General features: G+C 34.5%; 1 protein-coding gene across 1 annotated transcript in view; it reads right to left on the minus strand.

Moving 5' to 3' along the window:
• DNAH7 (dynein axonemal heavy chain 7) overlaps positions 1 to 23485 on the minus strand; it is a 116454-nt gene that overhangs the window by 59733 nt on the left and 33236 nt on the right. Inside the window, exons 19-33 of the mRNA XM_074910712.1 lie at positions 22471 to 22669; positions 20912 to 21052; positions 17610 to 17822; positions 16604 to 16713; positions 15937 to 16105; positions 14859 to 14961; positions 14630 to 14757; positions 13233 to 13445; positions 12062 to 12160; positions 8668 to 8916; positions 4811 to 4960; positions 3017 to 3199; positions 2031 to 2207; positions 1601 to 1732; positions 733 to 957 (exon numbers count right to left, since the gene is read on the minus strand). Coding sequence (XP_074766813.1) covers positions 733 to 957; positions 1601 to 1732; positions 2031 to 2207; positions 3017 to 3199; positions 4811 to 4960; positions 8668 to 8916; positions 12062 to 12160; positions 13233 to 13445; positions 14630 to 14757; positions 14859 to 14961; positions 15937 to 16105; positions 16604 to 16713; positions 17610 to 17822; positions 20912 to 21052; positions 22471 to 22669 — 2491 coding nt within the window. The remainder of the gene's footprint in view (positions 1 to 732; positions 958 to 1600; positions 1733 to 2030; positions 2208 to 3016; positions 3200 to 4810; positions 4961 to 8667; positions 8917 to 12061; positions 12161 to 13232; positions 13446 to 14629; positions 14758 to 14858; positions 14962 to 15936; positions 16106 to 16603; positions 16714 to 17609; positions 17823 to 20911; positions 21053 to 22470; positions 22670 to 23485) is intronic.

The following is a 23485-nucleotide window of genomic DNA, read 5'->3' on the forward strand; positions in this document are numbered from 1 at the left end:
TTCTTACTGTATGTTTTCCGTATTATTCTGTTACATTATTTAGTTATTTTAAGTAAAACACGCCTGCTCTTTTCACTCTGGTGTCTGAGTTTAATTGCTATCCCTAATCAGCAAAACAGCAAGACACAGGAATCATGCATGATTTGAAATCTAGACAAAAGCAATAATCATTGTACTGCAACAGGACTTCACAGGAATGACAAACTCAAAAAAAAGGTACATTTATTTTATCTTGGAGACTCTGAAGCATAATAGATACAGTGCATGAAGTTTTCTTCTCCCCTGAGAGATGCATCATGGATTCACATCTAATTCCCAGGAAAAAGGGGCAGAGAAGAGGCAGAGAAGTAGCCTACTACAGTAATTAAACAGTTATGGTTGAAAGTATATCAAGTGCTTCCTCCACCTAAGAAAAGGGCTCAAACCCAAAATAAAATAATCTTGCAAGAAATCAAGAATTAAAAGATAACAGAAATAACTGGTTGAGATTTGCTGCATACTTGTTCTGCCACAACAGGCAATTACTCTGGTAGCCAAAATGACAGGCTTTGGTACTGCAAGTCCCAGCCAGAACACTAGACCATCACTAGCTTGCAAGGGTGGATGTCTGGCCTATTCAGTGATAAAAGTAGTAGGCAACAGAAACAAATTAACAATAACAATATACACCTTGTGGCATTCATAAAAGATTACTTCAGAATGGAAGTCCACATCTTATTTTACAATCCTCACCTTTTTGACAAATCTATAATCATAAATTGTTCCTTCTGTTGGAAATGGGACTGTAAAAGCTTTTGAAGGCTGTTGGTCGATACTGCTCAACAATTTGTATTGTTCTCTTGTCCCTTCAGTAATTGGTCCATTAAGCATTTCTCGCACAACTTTGTCAAATTTCAGTCGATCATCTTCCTTACAGCTAGCTCCTACAGACCATATCAGTGAAAACAAAAAAATACCCTAAAGTTGGAAAAAAAAAAAAAAAAGTAGTAACTTCAGTATCTGCATATTACAAAATTCTTATTCATTTAAATCAAAGAAAGCTTTGCCACAAATCACAGTAGAATTATACTGGACCAACTTGCTTTTATGTATACAGTAAGGAACCATGCTGCTGGTAAAACAAAACACCATTATGTTAACTATCAGCATCTGATCACCTTTGTTGTGCAGCAAAAGCCTGACCTGTTCAGCACAAAGCCGTTATTTTGAGAAAGTTCAAGCATAGACAATTTAGATTATCTTTCTGTTAGTCAGAGGCCTATCTCATGCAGTGATGGCTATCTCTGTTAACAGGGCTTTCCTTGAATTGTAATCCTGAGAAAGCATTGGTCTAACTAATAATAAACTGAGATACCAGAAACTGGAGAATCATATACAATTTTGGCTGGTTTGTATAAAATTCATTAAATTTATAATTAAGATATCAAACACCTCAAGCTCAACTATGTCTCAATTATAAAGAAGGTAGTAGTATTTTCCTCAATGGACATTTCAAGTTATGTATTGTAATTATGAAATATAGGTTTTATTGCTTGTGAAGTCCATTTCACTAAAGCCTGGTTTGGAATTCTCTGCTCTGTATGTTAAACAAACTGCTTACCTCAAGCCAAGAGAAAATGTCATGGTCATTCATAGCTTTAACTTTGGCTTCATCAGCAAATTCATCCATCATGCAGTCCATCAGATTCATTAGTGATCGAATTAAGTTTGTATCTGAAGTAGGATACAGTTCCTGAAAAGAAAGAAATACTCCCAGTTGCGGGTGTGTTTTACTCACTGAAAAGAGACTGCTAGATGGTAGCAGTGTTTTCTTCACTGTGAAGATAAAAATATGTAGGATAAATGTGTCTAAAATACATTCAGAAGCAAACTAATACACAGAAACCTTGTGCACAGCCTTCATCTTAGCTGTTTTTAAAAATTTATAAATACAAATTAATATGGTCCAAATAAAATTATTTGTTCCTTTGGCATTTGGAAGTGGAAATAATTCATACTCTTAGTTGCTCAGAAAAAGTTCTTTATCCTACCTTTGTGTGTTTTCTAATAAACTCAAGACAGAGAGAAACCATTCTGTCAAACAGGCCTATTATAAATTCTTTATGCACAGAACTGATTCCTGAATGCACTGTATTTAGCCAAGACATCATTAATGGTCTCCAGCCTAACATATGGGGCTCCATGTAGACCATACCACACCTTGAAACCTAAAATAAAGAAACAAACAGGTGCATGTTATCTTATGTGATCTCCAAAGATTTTTTCCTATCTACAAGAACTTAAAATAACACTCGGTGTTATAATATACAGCTTCTGGGATTATTAGAAGCTGATATAAAATGTACAGTGGGCCCTGAGACAGGTTCAAGCCTAGCTTTATTTCTTCTGGCAACAGGAAACCTAATGACAAAGACAAATTTTGCTCTTAAATAGAATTAGTTCCCAACATTAAGGTCACAGAAGAGCATAAACTGACTACTAGAGTGCTTAACACTTGATTTTAAATTAAGTTTTATATAATTTTTAAGTAAAAATTCCTTACCAGTATGACTATGCATATATTTTGTTCTATTTAAATTATTATCTGAACCTCTATTCATATTTAAGAGAAAATCTTTGCATTCCAAAAAGTGCCATCAGAAAAAATAGGTGTGATATAGACATACAGCAGAAATCCAGTGATTGTTGGTTTTATCAAAATTTGTCTAGGAGATTAAAGATTTGCACATGAATGGTTTTATTTTTCTTGTCAGGCACCTGCAAGGGTCAGACTGAACAGTCACAGTGTATTCTGTATATGTAATGTACATTACATATGTAAATACATAATTTTTCACATCATACTGCAAGATTATGAAAAACTTAAACAAGAAAACTAAGCAAAAATGTTCTTTATTTTATACATATATCAAAGAAATACAAACTTAAAATTACTATTCTTGGTTGAGTATATTTCTAAAAAATAGAATACATTTCACAGACATTTGTGATCAGTCTTTCAAACATCGGTACTTACAGTAGCAGGAGAAGCAACTTCTAAATCCATTGGTTCAAAAATAAGGCTCATTTGCTGTGACATTTTGATGATCTCTCCACTCATAAGGCACAACTTCTTATTATCGTCAAGCACAGTGTTCATATTCTCAATCCATACTGCATCCACTGGTCCATCAAAAACCAGCCATTTTCTATCTGGAGTCTGTTTTGCAGAAAATATTTTTAATCAAATATTCACAATTTATTTTATTACATTTACTGTAAAATAAATATTTTAGGTCTAAAGTTGTTTTCCAAAAAAAAATACTTGAAAATACTTGGAGTACAGAGTTGTATTCACAGGCAATTTCTGAAATCACAATCTATATTCACAATTTAGTTTTATGACTTTAATGCTTATACTGTAGTTAACTAGGCAAGGTTATAAATATAAAATATTTATAACTTATAATTATAAAAATTATTATTATTAATTATTAAACTTTATAATTATAAAATCTTTCGTTTCTTTCAGTTATACTTGCAGTGCAGTACACTGCTTCTGTCAAACTGCAACATATTCAAATACTTTGACTTATGACACAGTGAGACTGTTAATACAAGTTATACTCATTGGTAATACTTACTGCATTCTTGCCACAGAAGTCAATTGGACTAATTTAAGGAATATGCTAATATCTAAATGTAATATGTCTGAGTTTTTATAACGTAAGTAAATAATCATAGGTATTCACATTTTTCACAGGAAAATACAAAGCAGTTGTGCAGTTCTGCAAATGTTATTAGAGGTGGTGAACACACACTGATCAACTTCAAAATACTACTAGTTTGTTTAAGTTTATGGGGGCAAAGAGTCTGATACTGCAATCACTAGCAAAAAGTAAAGTATCTGACAGGGGGATGCATCTTTTATTATACTCAGTGAACATATTTCAATGGACTTTAATAGAAAGTCAGCCATAAGCCGCACTCAGACAGCAGTTTCTTCCAAAATAAATGTCAAAATACCCATATATATAAAAAACAGCACAGATATGGGCCATAATCAGACAAAATAAAGAATGACAATATGGCATAAAGATTATTAATTTATTGATAACATATGCAAACAAACAAACAAAAAACCACTTTATCTTCACGTAAGGACTTCTGAAACACAGATCTTAATTCACCATCATCCAAAAAGTACCTTGTATGGAGCATACTACAACCAAGCCAAACTGCAGTCTCTGCATTCAGATAATAAAGCATGCGAATCCTAGAATGGTTAGGCAAACAACATTTGTAGGAGTCTGGGCTGCATTAGACAGAAAAGAATGTAGATAGAAAAATACAAGCCCAAAGGAGAAGTCAGCAAAAAAGAATACAGATGGGAAAATACAAGGCCAAAGACAAAGTTAACAACAGATAGCAAAAGAATGAACACCTGCGGTCAGCAAAAGAAGGAGTAGCTGTGGTCAGCAAAAGCACACCAGTTTGAACAAAGCAAGATACAGATGAAGTTCTGGCAGGTTTGGGGCTTTATTTATGCAAATACAATTAACCAATGTAAATGCTTGTAGAAGCGCATGGACAGCACGTGTAGATAGCATGCAGCCTATTAGAGGACAGATAAGTGCGTGTACGAAACTTAGTGTACTATAAATATAACCAGAATCAGAGAATAATCAAATGATTTGATCATCATTTGGTGTTGTGTCATTCCTGATCCCACATGAGAAGACAGATAACCCGGCAAACATTGAATTAAAATCTAAAATGTATAAATTGAAAAGTCATTTCCCAAAATGCTCTAAGCCTGTGAAGCACTTACTGGGGAAGAAGCAAATGCTCTGAAGCTCACTGCTAGGATGCCATCTGACCATTCATGTGACACTGGATCAAACTGTCCATATAGCTGACCCATTGTTAAGGATTTGGGATTTAAAACAGTGATCTGAACTTTGTTTTCTTCCATCAGCCCCTGAAGACACAAAAGTAATAAAATGTTAAAACCAAACATGCAATTTATTATGCCCTTTGTTTTATTTTGAATTTTAGTAATATATGAGTAAATCATTAAAATTTCATCAGTTTACAGCAGAAAAGATATCACATATCACATTTGAAAGGTGATTTACAAGTGTCTAAAGACAATTATCTCAACTTTATCACATGTAGTTGTAAGTCTAATTTTAATACTGAACAGTGGCTTGATAAATGAAAATGGAATTCCTTGGGTTTTTTTCATGTTAGTGAACTGGACATTAGGCAGTCAATCAAGAGACCCAAGTTCTATTCTTACGCTTAGAGGGATTACGACAGGTCAAGCCCTTTTGTCTCTCTATCCCATTTTTCCCACATTTAAGCAATAAATATGACTGCCTTGGTAAATTTCTGAGACCACAGAATCATCAAGGTTAGAAAAGACCTTGTAGATCATCCAGTCCAACCATTAACCTAACACTGACAGTTCCCAACTACACCACATCCCTAAGCACTTTGTCAACGTGTCTCTTAAACCCCTCCAGGCATGGGGACTCCACCACCTCCCTGGGCAGCCCATTCTAACACCCAACAACCCGTTCTGGAAAGAAATGCTTCCTAATAGCCAGTCTAAACCTTCCCTGGTGCAACTTGAGGCCATTCCCTCTTGTCTTGTTGCTTGCTACTTGGTTAAAGAGGCTCATCCCCAGCTCTCTGCACCCTCCTTTCAGGAGCTGTAGAGGGCGATGAGGTCTCCCCTCAGCCTCCTCTTCTCCAGACTAAACCCCCCCAGTTCCCTCAGCCGCTCCCCGTACGACCTGTGCTCCAGACCCTGCACCAGCTCCGTTGCCCTTCTCTGGACACGCTCGAGTCATTCAATGTCCTTTTTGTAGGGAGGGGCCCAAAACTGAACCCAGTCATCGAGGGGCGGCCTCACCAGTGCCGAGTACAGGGGTGAGATCCCTTCCCTGTCCCTGCTGGCCACGCTATTGGCTATTGCTGACACAAGCCAGGATGCCATTGGCCTTCTTGGCCACCTGGGCACACTGCTGGCTCCTGTTCAGCCGGCTGTCAATCAACACCCCAGGTCCCTCTCTGAGTGGCAGCTCTCCAGCCACTCCTCCCCAAGCCTGTAGCCCTGCTGGGGGTTGTTGTGGCCCAAGGGCAGCCCCCGGCATTTGGCCTTATGGAAACTCCTCCAGTTGGGCTCAGCCCATGGCTCCAGCCTGTCCAGGTCTCTCTGCAGAGCCTCCCTACCCTCGAGCAGATCAACACTCCCACCCAACTGGGTGTCATCTGCAAACTGACTGAGGGTGCACTCGATCCCTCAGATGTTCAAGAGGAGTGGCCACAACACCGAGCCCTAGGGGACATCACTCGTGACTGGCTGTTTTACAGGAATGAATTACAAGCAACAGTGACAAACTGCAAATATTCATTTGATCACCTATGTACTACAGCCTTAAAATATAAGAAACACCTATCCCTGATTTAAGAAAAAACCCTCTTTCCTTCCAAAAGTAGCTCCACTGTATGAACTTGAACTGGGAAAGTGGGAGTTCAGCATCATATCATGCCTGTTCTGACTGTCCTTCTTCCAGATACACATAATTTTTCTTTGTTTCCCTTCATGAAAAATAAAATGCAGGAATTTTTATTATACTGTTTCAAAGGAGAAACAAGTATGTTTATAAAAAAGTATGATTATGACTTCTTTATCTGACAGTTTGTATTGAATTATAATTCATTTTAACATAATTTTTTTATTTCACCAAAGTGAATATTCATAGGAAAATGTAATATTTAAAGAATGGGAAAAATGAATAACAGCATTTTGGAAAGAGTTATAAACTGTAAACAGCAAACACATAAGCATGACAAAAATACTTTTTTTTAAAAAAAATACCTGAGTACAGCAACTTTGTGACAGTTGCAATGACAAAAATTTAGATATATAATCTTCAAGATTGGCAAGTACATTACAATTTTCTTTTGTATTATTTCTGTTAACAGCTTCTTACCTCATTCATCACAAATTTCTCCTTTTCATCTTCCTCATTCCACTGCCCCCTAATCACAAATTTCAGATATAGTCCCAATACAGCTGCTAGATTTCCCAGAACACTAATCAGTTCAGATCACTGAGAACATTTTTTCAAGATGGTAAAAATCCTCAAGAAAAGCAATTGTTATCACAATCAATATGAAATTTTGTTGATTAGTTGGATACCAGTTCTTGGGGGGGGGGGGGGGGAGAAGAAAAAAGCTCCATTAGGTGTGATGGCCATTAAATTAATTATTAGAGTTGATTGAGAATCTGAACTAACAGGAAGAAAATAATCAGATAAAAATTTCTTACTCTACTACATAACTTTTTTACTTAACAAACAGAAATGGGAAGGAGTGGAAAATGATTCACTGAATTAAAAGAAAAAGCAGAAAGTTAAATATTGTTTTATTTTAGTGACAGGGAGGAACAAAATTTCTCCCACATACCTAAAGCAGAAGCTTCACAGTTTAATGTATAATATCGGAAGCAACTAAATAACAGCTTTTAATAAATGGTCACAAGAATGAAGTTCTGTTTGATGGCAATACCAGTGTGAAAGGCTAGCTAGTCTAGTCTTGCTGATATCTGCAGAAAAATACAAGGTGTATGCCTGAAGATCACCATTAAGAAAATGAAACAATTTTGCTAAGGTTGTTTGCATGCTTCCAGTCAGCCAACCTGAAGAAATTCAGTGTCCTGGAGATCCCTTATGCTTCATGGTTATTACTATTTCTCTCGGGGGGTGCCTGGAGTTCACTGAGTGGGCCAGTCATCTCTGAAATCTAAAACCCTAAGTGCTTCATTTCAGAAACAGCTACAGAAGTGCCTTGCACTGGGTTTACATTCCATCCTAGCAGCTCAGACTTGACTAAATCTAGAGTTGCTTAGAGCACAGAATACTAAAGACTGTAACTATGATTAGACTATTCTGCAAAAGCTTCCACATCTGAAGTGGCAGGATTCCAGGGATCCTATATGGAACATAAATATTTTGATGGCTCGAATCTGAGCAAGATTTGGTACAGCTATACTCCTGGACCACTTAAATGTTTCACAGATAACAATTATTACCCACTTCTATGTGAGGTGAGAAGATATTTAGCAGAACAGATCTTGGATTTAAGATCCAAAATTTGTCTGAAAAATTAATATACTCTGGTTTCATAAATAATCAAAATTTGAGACTATTTAGTTTCTGGGTTTACATGGGTTTATTATATTCTTATCAGAAAATATTAAAAACTTTGTATAAGTTTACTAAGTGGATCCATTGTTTGGACTAGTTCTAAACTGAATAATCTCTGTTAATGGAGAGTTCAGTAGCTCTCATATGAATAAGGTGGAAATCTAGTGTAAAGCTTTCACAAGGAACGGTTCATCGTAAAATTTCAAGTAGCTAATGCTTGCCAAATTCAATGAAAGAATTTAGAGAAAACACCATGTGCAGGAACACATAAAATTTATATATTTAAAATTGGGTCATCCTATCTTATGTAAGTTTGGAAGCACAGCTTCTCAATAAAATACTTTAGCTTTTCCTTATACTTTTAAGTTCTTTTTAAAAAGTCTGCATTCATTATAAATACTAAAATATGTTTATAGAATTTGTTTGAAAATAGTTTTCACCGAAAATATTTATAAAAATGTTTAGATACCTTCTCACATATGTCTCCCAGTGCTCCTGCTAAAACTCGGTATGCGCATGTTTTTCCCCCAAAAGGCTCTCCAACTATCATAAATCCATGACGCACAACCATCATCTCATAAATCTGCAAGATCTTCATAGTAAATACGTCAGTCATTTGCAAATTCATAGCATCACAGGTTGTTTTGATGGCTTCCAATAGGTGACTGTAGTCCGGTTTCGGTAGCTTCACACCAGGAAACAAATCAGAAGTAATACCCTGTCCAAACAATTAAAAGAATGTACACTTATTTTCACAGTAATTTCATTTGAAACTCATGCAATCAATCCCTTCTTGATGCTTGGCAGAGTAATACCTATTTTTGACTAAAATAAAATAGTTATGAATGTCACGTCACCCTTTTCTGAGCCAAAATTCTTTGTTATTTATTATTGACATTTATTTCATGAATCTTTTTCATTTTTACCTGGGAACATAGGGAAGTGATTAAGTATCTAAGCATATTCTTTCCTGATAAACATTAGGTTTTATTAAACTAGTTTATAAAATCTGCAGTTAGAAAGGGGAGAGTTTCCCTTTTTTCCCCTCTATAACTGAAAAACAATTAACTGAAATCTAAATTTAAAAGCAAAGATCCTGCAGTTTTGCTTAAAACAAAAAAAGATAGATACAGAATAAACTGAAGACATAACAAATTGAGAAAAAGAATCTCTGGGCTACCATTTCAATCAGACAGACCTGCAGTATTAACTTGGAAAGCAAAGATTACTGAAAAAACATTCAAAATAAAACATATTCTTTAGAAATTACACTGACAGCAATCATTGCTGAACTTAGAATTGGATTATTTTGACATTTTTCCTGTTACTGTGTAGGCTGGTTTTGTTCTACTGTGTGCCTTGTTTTTTTTAGCACTGTTTGTAATGTTAACATGTTAATGAGCATACCACATCCTGACCTTAAGGTGTTTGTTTTATTAAAGTGTATTCAAATATATGTTTAACATGCTGTGCTACCAGGGGCATGTTTTACAATAGACTATGACAGAAGTGGGTCTTTTCTGTTGAAAATAATCATACTTCCCAAGTGAAATATCGAGCTGCATTCAAGGTGAGCAGCTCTTCTTTTCTGAAAAACATGATGTAAAATTTCCATTTGTCATTCATCTGTGCATTTTCTCCACAGTTAATGATTTAAAGATTTATACACTTGTCTTTCTCTGCCTACTAGATTTTATAACTTAGATAATAAGAGGAAAAAAAAATCTATTAATCATTTCCTTCTTACAAAATGGATGACAAATATGGGGAAATGGAGGAATACCACATTAAAAGAAACCATTTAGTATCACAACAGAAGTTGTACTGCCGGGCAAAAACATCTTCTCAATATTACTGAGGCTCAATATTATAAATGAACCCATTAATAGGACCCAAAGACTTTATGATAGGCCTAATGCAATATACTACAGGATAATATTAAAAGAAAGATTCAAAAATGTGGATGGACCATAAATAATTCTAAATTAAGTGAAGCAGAGTTTTGAGCAAAACAAGACATAGAGCACATATCATTTGGATGCTCCTACATAAACACAGAAGAGTTACTCTGTACCTCAAACCAGATGTACCTGACTACACTAGAGACCTGCACAACAAACCCAAAACCACCAAAATGAAAATGAATGAGGGTGGACATGGGTGTTTCCCATTTCTCTCAAAAGAGATATATAAATTGAGGGAAGAAATTAATATTTCTCATAATAAGAATGGAAATCATTATTAAAAGCATATTTAATTTTTTTAATTCCATTACTACTGCTGAACTTAAATCTTATCATAATTCTTTCTGTATCTGAAAATAATTTTTAACAAATCTCCTTTATTCCAGAACTAACAGAATTAGGCTATTAAAATTCCCACATATTCTAGGCCTAACTTATTTTTGACCCTTAAATTTGCCCCCCAGTGAATAATCTAGTATAGTGACATTGTGGCATCAGGCTCATTTGTCAGTGTTTTTCTCTGTAACATGCCTCTGTTTTGTACTGACATAATTACTTTAATAGTGTTTATTAGCCTTACATTCCTTAGCCTTCTTTTGCTGTTTACAAGGGGATAATGTGGTACTTCCTAGTTTCAACATATAAAATTTTTCCTATTTTGGGAATATGCGAACAAACAAAATATTAGCCTGTGCAAGGCTATTTCATCTCTAAATCAACATACATTTGTTATTCTATTAAAGCAAAAAACATACAGTATTACTTTACAGAGTTAAATCCTGTTTGCTAAATTCTCAGCATTGTTAAAGTCTGAAACTTAGAGAAACAACTAGTGAAGAAGCTTCAGTTTTCCCAGACTTCTCTAAATTTATCTTCACTATTTCCAGACTTATAAAAAATGTGAAATCTCCCTTCATACTCATGACTTGTTTTCACGAACAAGTGTGTCATTTAGGCAGAATTTTAATTAGATCAGAGTAACAGTGTCCAGAGACGTACGTTCAGATTCTAATTCATCACATTTTCATGTAACTTTAGGCAAGGTAATTACCTTTTCTGTGCTTCAGATTTCTAAGCTTTTTCTTATAATTCCTGAAGGAAAGATCTTCCATATTTCATGCCCTCATGGATGTTTTCTTATAGAAATTACCTCATTTTCTTCCATTATAAAATTACACAAAAATAAGTATTATGCACTACAAATATAATTGCAACTAATATGACTGCTAAAATATTACTATCCAAAACAACTCATGAGAGCTTTTGAAGTTGTGAGTGGATAATTGCACAAAAATTCCCATGGCTGTGTATGAAGAAACCGTTTTTTTTTTTTTCCAAATAAGACCTTTCCACTAATGTTTGAAAAGGTACACATGAAGGACAATGTTTTCTTTTTCTAACAGGACACAGAAAGCTCACGGCTACCAAGGAAGATTGCAAACTTTTCCTAATGAAATTCACAGCTCGCATTTGCGTTGGGCATGTCTGGTTCAATCAGAGGTATATTAAAAATGCCTATCCCGCAGTAACAGATTAGAAATCCCATCCAAATGGCACATATTAGGACACAGACTGACTGTGTTAGTGCATCCTGTAAATCAGCGGAGCAAGTTACAGATCATTTTCTCCAGCTCAGTTCCACATTGACATCAACTCAGGACAAGAATGAATGTGGGCCACTTAGTCTGTTTACTGTTTTGCACATTTTAAATGAAAATCTAAACTTTCTCTTATAAAGAGGAGACTATTATTACCTATTTCATAAGAATACTTATAAGGTACACTGAAATCTTGGATATCCGATATATAAAAACAGTATGTTACCAGTTACATAATATTTTTATCAACCAGTATTTTTAGCAAGCTCTCTACAGCACTAAAAATCTGTATGTTTTGTACCTCAAAAAGTGGTAAATCATGAGACAAGAATTTAGGCAGGTTGACATCTGTAATGGATCTAAGGAGCAAAACTTCTTCATCTTCCAATGGATATTTCAGCTAAAAAATATAAAAAAAGGTGTTAGTTAGTTTTTATAGTTTTAAAAAACAGATGTTAATCTTGCCTGTTTTACTAAATATTTTCTGTTATGCATCTATGCATATATTTTGGCAGGTTCAGGTCCATTGATAATAACATATGTTCTGGATGTAGGTTTATACATTCATATTAAGGTGCTTGCAGTAGGTTTGTATAGTGAGGTCATTTTCACTTTAGTTTATGCCCATTGACAGATGTTAGTATAAATCTGATACGGCATTTTTTCCTAAATCATTTAATTTTGGCTTTCTAAGATGTATTCCTTTTCTTCCTTAGAAGGATACTTTTCCCTACTTTGACATAAAACTTCCTTCAAAGTGGAAATTCTAAAAGCTTGCATATAGATCTCTTTCCCAGGTTATTAAAAAAAAAAAAAAAAAAGTGCCTCTTTTGCCACAATACATAGCTTAGTTAATGATCTTGAATTTCATAGGGGTTTTTGTACTAGTAGGATTATAGGTTGAAAAAAAAAATTGGAATGGAAAAGAATTACAAATTATACTGGTCTGTCTAAATAAAAATAATTGAATTAAAAAAACCCAGCAGCTTAGTTTCTTAGTAAAATGTATGCATTCGTACACAATGCAAGCCAAAACAGATTACTACATCCTACACCATTTTTCTTAAGGATAAAAGAGTGATTGAAGTCACATGTGGCAGATACTAGCCAGTGTTACCGGAAAGTGTCCGCATACTATGGCAAAGGCATCAGAACCTGATAAGAAATGCAGAGTAAAGCAGTGGTCAACATGCCAAACAACTCTAAATTTGCATTTAAGTAGAATTCTTGAAAGATAATCAGAATACATAATAGGCACATCATTCAGCGACAAGTGGTGTGGTGAATGGACCAGTAGTTTTATCTCAACTTTCCTCAGCTTACGCATAATACATAGTTTTCATTTTTCTAGCTATCACAGGCTGAAATTTCAAACAGCTACTTGCCATTATGTAGGATAGTGTATATTCTGTTATGAAAGAGACATGTTACTAAGTCAGTGGATGACAAAGAAAACTGAAAAAATAATTTACCTTAAGATTGCCAGCAGCAGTGAGTACTGACTTCACAGCTCTCATTCCATAATCATAATGGTGCTGAGAAGACAACTGCTCTGAACACAGACGATATGTGGCTACAATTTTTACAGACAGAGGTCGAGCAGTAACAAAACCATAAGAATACAGAACAATCTCTGCAATCATGGCATAATCAGGAACCATCATCGCTACTGATCTAAAGAGAGCCTATTAGACATATATATGAAAAATCACATCAGAAAGAAATACCACATTATTATATACAACATTTTTTCACTATTACATAAAATACTGTTTTTTCATTATTTTATTAATACAGTGGCAGCCAATTATTTTTAAGTATCATGATTACAACTACAATATATTTAATAGCTTTCCATAAGTGCTCAGAAATACTTCCTTTTCCATTGTGACAATTCATGGTTGTAGGTTTTAATTCAAAATTAACAGCAAAAACACATAAAACACCATAAGCACTCTAGAAGGAATAGGGGAGAGCAATACAACTACCAGAAATAAACTGATGCTGTCAAGACTTCTACTAGCATTGTCTACTTTCAGCCTATGCTTCAACTTTACCATTCTACCAAACAAGCACTAGAATACTTCCAAACAGACAAAACTTTCACTACTTTTCATATTCTACATGAAAGTTTTTTAAACTATCCTTTTTCATCTATACAAGTAGTATTTTTGAATTTTGTATTCAATACCATGTGTTAGTGAGTAAACTTCCCAGATAGTTCTGAGAAATATTTACAAAGACTGTACTAGTTCTGAGAAATATTTACAAAGACTGTACTTCTTTATGTTTTTATTGATTTATTAAGATACTTACTCAGGTTTCCTTTTCTTTCTATGGGTACAGGACAAATATATTTAAAGGGTAAGAATGGATGGAAGACTCTTGCAACAATCACTCAAAAACTTAAACAGAATACAAATCTCTTACATGAAAAACATCACAAGTCCCTTCAGATCAAACCGAAAGAGCAAGACAGCAAGTGATAAAAACTCCACATTTTTATTCAATATTAAGATGCTAATCACTGCTTACACTATAAAGCATTCCTTTTAATTTTCAAACTTTCAAGTGCTTAGCCAAGAAACACAGGAAGTTGTGGGGTTTTTAACATTTTTTTTAAATCTAAGCAGTCAGACCTTGAATCAAGCAACCACTTCCTGACATTTTAAAATTTAGTTTATTCTTATTTTCCAATCTAATTATCCTTTTTAATGTCTTTCTCTTCTGAGAGATGACTTTTACACTAGTGTAATCAAAAACTGAAGGTAACTGATATTAAAAATTTCCATATATGACAAAAACTAGTTTCTTTTTTTACTTTCTGTATTAGCTATTAAAAGTAATAAAATGACAAGTGTTATAATACCTTAAGATTATCAGGAAGTTCTGAACGACCAGCATAACCAGGATTCATGGTAATGAAGACCGCACATGTAGGGTTCAGTCTCAGTTCAGTTCCTTCAAATATTATTAAATCAGATCCTGAATTAATGCCTGTGGAGATATAAAAACTAATGTCATTGCTGAGAAGGTTTTGTTGCATCTTTATTCTTTGTCATATGTAAGTGAAAGATATGATTAAAAGAACAGGTTACCTCTTTGGATAGTAAAAATCTGCTGAGCAACCACAGAGAGAACTTCCAAATCAATCCTGTTGAATTCATCAAAGCAAGCCCATGCCCCACAAGACAATAAACCCTAGAAGAGAGAGATGCATGACTAAATACTTATTTTGGACATGCTGATCAAAACAGTTCTGCAATAAGAAGTTTTAATGTGCAAAAAAAGGACTTTCCATGGTCCACTAACTTTGAAACAAAATCACTCCAGGCAGACTTTGTCTCAGAAAGAATTGCAAAAATTTAAAAACTGCTTGCTTGTAAAAAAACCCGAAACAAAACAAAAAACCAGCATTCACCGCGACAAAAAACAACATAAGGACTGCTGCATGGCTAAAATTAACCATTTGGTTATGGCATAACATGTTACCTAAAGTGCCCTACAGCATCTAATATAATATTAACAGTAATTCTATTTAAGACACAGAATTTTGCTTTCATCATTCTAAATAAAAATTCTTAATTTATCTTATTTTGGTGAACTTCCATCATGTTGAATTTTGAAGACAAATCACATCATTCTAATGCCACCTCTGACTTAGAAGGTAAGAATAATTCCAGGGAGGAAAGCACACTTGCTCTATTTTTGTATCATCCCAGTTCAAACCAGGATACTGGGTTATAAAACACAGATGACCGTTCAGGATAGATTTTCATAATACAGAGCTGTTTTACTCAGGCTAATATCGAAATGAATATATGCTTTATTTGTATAATATAATAACTTTTACCAGCTTATTTAGAGTTTAGATTAAACTTCAAGTCCCCCAAAATTTGCAATCATGTTAAAAATGCACTCACTGAAATGGCATCTATGTTGCCTATTCAAAGCAAATAAAATCATTACGGTATACTTCATTTTCAGAGCACATTAAAAAAAAATTAATAATCTCGGTTAGATTCTTACTGTAAAACCTATCTGCACAATACTCGCATTACATAGCAGCCTGGAACTAGAGAAAGATTCATTTACAATATCTTAAGACCACTTCAAGTGCCAAAATAATTAAAGGGCTTTAAATATGAGAATAAGACCCTCAAGATTTATCCAAACCTTAAAAAATTTTCCTAATGCAAGGTAATCCAATCCATCAGAACAATTGAAAACCACACACTGCTTAGCTACAGCCTTTGCTAAATCTTTTGTAGTTTCTGTTTTTCCAGTTCCAGCAGGACCTTCAGGGGCACCTCCAAGATGTAGGTGTAGTGCACCAAACAGGGTTCTGGAAATAAAATAATATTTAAAAAAAAAAAAACCAAACAAACCAACAAACAGTAGTATGGATTTTTATGTTATTTTTTCAGCTGCTCTAACTTTTTGCCAGAAACTTTTAAAAATTTGTTTCATGTCCGCATTTTCCTGTGATGGTACAGTTTACTTGCTCCTGGCCAGCTGTAGTTTAACAAACACATAGTAATGTATGACCTTTACTAGAACTTCACGATAGAGAATAGCTTATTCTCTACTTTCTCAATCTAAATCCTTGTGTAATTTATCTCTAATTATAGTGTCACAAAAGATTATTTTTTATCACAAATTTAAATTAAAATATTCATACAGGACCAATTCTATTCCACCAAAAGAATGTATCCTATTCTAATTATGCCCCTTAGAACACAGAAAATACAACTCTGGAGTAACCTATTCTCAGGACTAATTAAAATATCTGAACTAAATAAATTCTTGCTAATACGGTATATTTTGTAACTTGCAGTTTTACCTGTAGCATCTGTCTGTAAGTGGAGTAATAACCAGCCTAGGGGTATTGCCAAGATATTCATATCCATACCTCAGTCCAGCATTAATCATCTTTGTTTGTAGATGCCCTTCCTAAGAAATAAGGCATTAATATAGATAAAATAATTTTTAAAAACCCCACACCAACTCAACACGATTTCTTAATTTTCTTAACATGCCCAATGCTGCTAGAAACAATTACATGGCAGACTACTGATTGTTCCAAGACATTAGTTTAAATGTGAATCAAATAAAAAGCCAATTGATACTAAAGTATCAAACAAAAGACCATTTTTTACATTGAATTATCTAAATAAAAGATCCTAATAAACATTTTACAGAGCAAAAACAGTTTCGTGTAATTACTTAAAAAATAAATGGACTTTCTAAAAGGTAAACAGAAGTAATCATGACCAATAACTGTAGTTATGGTCAAACTGATGACTCTGATATGGCAACATATGATTCCTATATATACAATTTTTTTAATTTCACATGCAGTGTCTTCTGTATTATGGGAAATCTTGCCTTGATGAATGTAAAATATTGTATCCTATGTATAAACACTGTTAATATTCCAGTAAATGTGATGCACAAATAAAATAATATTGACAATAAGTTAGATTAAAACCTCTTAACTGAAAATTGTCATCCCCATACCATTCTCTATCCTGCAGAATCAGAAAACCAAAATACAGTCTTTGAGTGAACAAATTTTGTCTATACCCCCCCCCCCCACACACACACACACACAAATTCAGCAAATGTACTGAGACTCAGCAGTGATGAAAAAAGTAATATAATTAAAAACTGTTTATGGCTGGCTACTGGCTGTTCCAGTTAGCAATCCATAAAATGGTTTATAGGTATTCTCTTATCAGCAGAAATTCTCCCAGTAGTGTAACCATTCTCTGTGTGAGCAAGCAAGGAGAAATTGAAAAACTGTGAACAGAAATTACCTTCTAATAGGATTGAGAGGTATCACTTACCTCCCAGTAGTACCTAAGCTGACTTAACCATTCAAAGTCACTCTCATCTTTGACTTTTTTGCTTACTAGAGATGCAAGAACATCCCTAGCATGAACATCAAGCACAACAAGTGCTCCTAAAGTCACTCGATTCTGCTGAGACAGCTTTCCTCGCACCAAGGTGACAATGTCCTCAATCTGTCTATTATTCTGTTCCAGAAAATCCTCTAGTGCCTGCAAAAATTTTTTAAAGTTAAGAAGTTGCATGTCTAGTCTAAGGCATGGTTATTTTTCTTTATTTCTCTGTATTAAAAAAAAATCCTTTTTGCTATAATACTAGCACAAGATTCTTCGTGCACTGGTAGTTTAATAGGGTTTTGGCTGGGGTTCTTTTTCTACTTTTACAGAACCATATGTAAAAGACCAATGTTACATATCTGGAAACAAAACAGCAGACACTATTTGCTTCCTGAAACAAAGGAAGTGGTCCTTATCTTCTTATACATTTCACATTAAGCAAAGAAAAATGCCACACATGTTTTAAAGCTCTACTTGTATGCATACAAAATACTTTCCATGGTTAAGAGACACTGTCACACTAGAAAAACACGTTTATGTCCCACAACAATTAGAAACAATAATATATCCATAACTCAAAAAAGTTAACAAGAAAATGCATTTTTCTACAATTTTTCAGTTTATTGACTTCTGCTTATAATCTGTGTTCAATTAGCTTAATAATTCCTTCTACACAGTAATTGATAGTTTCTTTTGTGCTAATGAGTTGCTGGTAAACAGGAAAGGCCCAGTTAAGGCAAGCACTTGTGTTGCAACAGTACTTAGAGATGTGATCAAGTGCCTTGCTGAATTAAAATTAAAAAGTGGGAATTAACCTTAGTAATACATTTACACTAAAGCACGTTTCTACAGAGGAATGGCTTCTATTTGTCTGGAAAAAAACTCATCTAGAGCTGTTTGAGATTTTTCTCCCTGCTAGCCTGCTGTTTGTCTCCAAACACACTGGCATTGGCAACCCTCAACAGATTATGATGATTTTGAGATCTTTCATCTCAGCTAGTTATTTTCCAAACATTGTTTGGATAATCATCTGCTTAGCATGATGTCTTTTTAGTTATCAGAATAAAGCAGTAAATGCAGGGTTCCAAAGCAGTTCACTTTCTAGTGTTGTATTACAAGTTCTGACCAGAACAAAATCTGAAATATCTCACTCAAGTCAGGGACAATAACCCACTTGCTCACCACCGAGCTTTCTTCAGCAAACATGAGATATCTGTTGAGGCACAGAAAAGGTCCTCAACTCCCGTATCAGTTACATTCCTTAGTGCTATCCTTCTGACCATATGGTCAGAATGCACACAGTCCACAAGACAGTGCTCTCAAAATTTACGGAACACCTCTGTTTTTATACAGCATCTTAGTTCATTATTTTTAAATAAGATTTTATTAATAAAGAAATTTTTAAAATCAGTTTTAATAAGAAATTTGCACCTTTGATTTATGTACAACAGTTATTTGTTGGAAACAACTCAAAAATGTTTGACAGGGAGCACATGTGTGTATGCATGTGCATGTACATGTGAACACATATTTAATATTAATGAGTGTCTTAAATGATATTGGCATCCTGTCCTAGAAAACATTGAAATGCTTCAGGCAGAACACAGTACTTTTGGCCTCTCATGTGGTCACTGATTGTCTGCCATATTTCTTATGCTTTAGTAAGCAACATAAGAATAGAAAAGTGAAAGAATATTGAAGGCTATAAGACAGAGTTCTCCCTGCCACAGATCTGTGACGGATTGTTAGGAGATGCAAATGCCTCTCCACTACTTCACTACATGCAAGCTCCTTTTCACAGCAGAACAAAGATTCCTGGGCTGAAGGCAGACGAGCAGAGTTCCCACTACAACAGAATTTGAGCGAGAGCTACAGGAAGGATAGGTTTCCCTGCACATGCATGTACAAAAAATAGACCAGCACAAGAGATTTTTGTCTACACTCAGAGTTCTGTAACAAATATCCCCAAAAGCAAATTAGTTTAACCCTTCCTTAACTTCCATTTTTATTCACTAACAACATTAACTACAGACTCATTAAGGTGATGCTGCACACTAAAATCTCTTAAGATTAGAATTCCTGTCCCTCCTTCCTGAAAGTCTCTCACCAATTGAGGATAAATGGTGCAGTATGTAGAAGCCTTATTTCTTTCCCCAGGAAACTAATGATCTCCTTTATTACTGGGAAAAGAAAATATTTTCAATCTTTTTCAAATCTTTGGGTAGGTTGCAAGATTTACATTATCTTAATACAATACTTCTTGTATTAGAAGATAATGTCCTCTTCTTTTAATGCCCTCTTACAAGATGCTCAGAAGTTTCTTTTCCTTGCATGTCAGAATGCAGCTTCTCAAAAAAGTCACTATTACCAGGAGCCACTGCTTCAACTTGTGAATACACACAGTGTTATACAGCCTTAAAACACTGCTCCATATATGAATTAAAGATTAATTTTCTGTTTGTGGTATAGCTCAGCTATATATGAACAGGGAGAATCCAAAAATACAACACTGCAGAAGTTTTTTCAATTGATACCATGTCATTGCAAAAAATAGGAATGAAGAGACAATATTATGAAGTATCACAAAGTTTACATGTAACTGAAAAACTTGATCTTCCTTTTGTACATTTCTTGATGTACAAATGCCAGAGAATGAAAATCTAGTTGTCTCATCTGATGGTGGCAATTATGAAACACTTCCAAATACAACATTAAGCCTTAGTGATAAACAGAAGAAAGGTTCTACAAAACGCATGTCCTGAATTTTAATTCAGTGCCTTAAGTACCTTTATTCCCATTAGCATTAGCCAACAGATTATAAATTCTGTACCAGTAAGGCATATATATTCATCATAAGACAGGGGTGAGGATGGTATAGATCTTCTAATGCTAGTCCTAGCCCATCTTCATAAAAAGCACTAAACATTAAAAAAGGTAAGTTAGATTTCTGAAGCAGAGATGAACAGACAAGCTATGCTAGTCCATACTACCTGACTACACCACTGAGCTGCTCTCACAGAAACATGTAATCTACATGTTGAGCTAAACAGAATGCAGTCTGACATAGTGCAGAAGCAATGATGACTACATTCAAAAGGAAATACTAACTTTTCAGGTAGGTCTTTAGATACTCAAAAGATCAACTATTACATTGAACACCTATACATCCAAAAAGATCACCAAATTACTGATTTACTGCTGCATTATATCAATCCAGCATAAATTTAAATTTAAAACATTCTCACCGTTTGGCCATTTCTAATAGAATTCTGTACTTGCATTGTCCAGAAAGTTTGGGATACACAAAGAACTGTTTGTCCAGGCCACTCTCTTACCCACTTAACGCGTGGACTTTCTGGATAAGCTTCAAGTGCATCCCCAATGACCTAGAGAGGAAAAAGCACTACAGTGAAAACAGGTAATGTTCAGCTTTAGAATTAATTTATATTAGATTGTATTACTAAAGATAAAAAATAAATCAAGGTCTAGATTCAGCCTCAAATTCAACCCAATAATAATGACATTTTGCAAGCAAATCTCTCGGCAAAGCTCAAAAAAAACCCAGAATGTCATAATACGAACAAAGTGATCACACACAATTTCTGAGAACTGATTTCACAATAGTTTCTAAAATGATTCTTGCCATCAGACACTTGAAATTTTCTAGCTCCATGTATGATGAAACTAGAATACAAGTACAAATACAACTTAGCTACAGGTAATACCCCAAACTGAAAGTTTTGTCATCTATTCATTCTAGTAAAAATACAGATCTTTCAATTTTGCAGATCATATTATTTAAATGTATATCTAACTTCAAGTATATTTTCTAATAATAGAATCATTAACCTGGTTCTGGGGACACTCAAGACTAATCCAAATGAAATAAAAACTTGCACTGGAAAAAATCTTCCGGGCTATACCAACAGGGTTTTTTCCTATCAATAACAGAACTTAAGCAAGAATAAAGTGTTATTATCAACAAACTCCTAATAAATTTAGATGGCTCCTCAGACAAGCAGTGTAAACTACCTGAGTGAAAATCTGCCATTTGTCTTGCAGTTCCAAGTCTTTCTGCTTTTAATAATCTATATGCACAATAGCATCAATGAGGGAAAAATGTGTCTGTATTGTCATTAAAACTATGTAAACGTTATCTGGTTCAGATCATTATAGAAGTTCTGTAGTCAAAACTAAATGCAGATGAATGGTGCTTAACCGTTTTTTATTCATGCAGATCAGTTTGTCCATGTCTGATACGCACTGTTTTCTTCTATACGACTACGCCACTACAATAATTAAACTGTTGTACTGTAAAACAGTATCAGCAACAGTGTGTGCATATGTAATTACCTCAATTGACATTGAAAAGGATGGTTAAATATATGACACAATGAGACTGCAAAAACTAGAATGCTACAATCTGAAAAAAGGTAAGAGTCTTGATTAAGGCAGTCATAATTAAAAGGAACATTAGAAAAAAACACACAGGCAGTCACCTTGTCCCTTAATACCATATCAAGTGTAGAACAATCTCTGGCAAAAGAATCCTTGGCACAAATGTTTTTGACTTTACTATTTAATTTTAAATAATTTTAGGGAATTTTACACCCAGAAAATTACTCCAGAACTAAAAAAAAAAAAACAAAACCAAACGAAAACAAAAACCTTTAAACATTGAATTAGTTGTTTTAATGTTCATGCTAGGTGCAAAGAATAAAAAGTGATTCCAGTATATGTTTAAACTGAATAAATTAATGCTGAATGACATTAGCCTAGAAAATAAGATGTTAGGACTCATTACCTTGTGGACAGACTTTATCATAGCTGCCTCCAGTTCAACCAGCCATTTTTCAACTTGACCTCTAGCTTCTGATGTCGAGATTGTATTTATGAGTTCCAATATCTCTCCTTCGCTACTTTTAATGTGTGTAATATCTAATACATCAGTAAATTCCACTCTTGCAATTCCTTCAAAACACTTTTTCAAGTGAGGCTGCACTCTAACAAAGAAAACTAGTATTAAACAGCTTTTGACAATTTTTTTCTTGACAATACTACCAAAGATCTAATTTTTTAAAAAAACACAAAATATTTCTGAACAATTTAAGAGATCATTTTAAGTTTGTTTAAAAAAAGTTTGTATTCAACAATTCTTGTGTACTGCACTCTGCAAGATGCTTAACAGAGTAATTTTTGAAGATCAGTTTAAAGAATACTACTTATAGTTTCTGTAACATATACCAGTAAGGATAAACAAGTATTCTTTCTTTAACTGCTAATCCACCTACAGTACACAAAACTTCACTATTTACACCCTTCCAGCAAACTATAGTAAACATTAAGGAATCTGAGTAAAGTAACCAAGTGCAACCTTAACACACTAGTTCGGAATAAACAAAAAAAGAAACCTTTAAGATTTTTTTCCTCCAAAGATCTCTTGCCCTGTTCATTGCACTGTATGAATATTTCTCTGTGACTGACCTGGCATTTTATTTTTCACTTTCAATCATATTTCATTCTTAGGAGGGCACAACTTAAATGCCTCTATGCAAATGCGCACATTGCATGGGGAATAAACAAGAGAAGCTAGACATATGCACACACCTGCAGGGCTGTGATCTAACTGGCTTCACAGAGACATGGTGGGATGGCTCCTACTACTGGAGTGTTGGAATGGAAGGAGACAAGATTCCTTAGGAAGGACAGGCAGGGGAGATGGGGGGGTGTGTGTGTGTGTGTGTGTGTGTGTGTGTGTGTGTGTGTGTGTGTGTGTGTCATTTGCTATGTCAGCGACCAGCTGGAGAGCACAGAGATGT

Source organism: Athene noctua, chromosome 7 (genome assembly GCF_965140245.1).
Source record: "Athene noctua chromosome 7, bAthNoc1.hap1.1, whole genome shotgun sequence".
Classification (NCBI taxonomy): domain Eukaryota; kingdom Metazoa; phylum Chordata; class Aves; order Strigiformes; family Strigidae; genus Athene; species Athene noctua.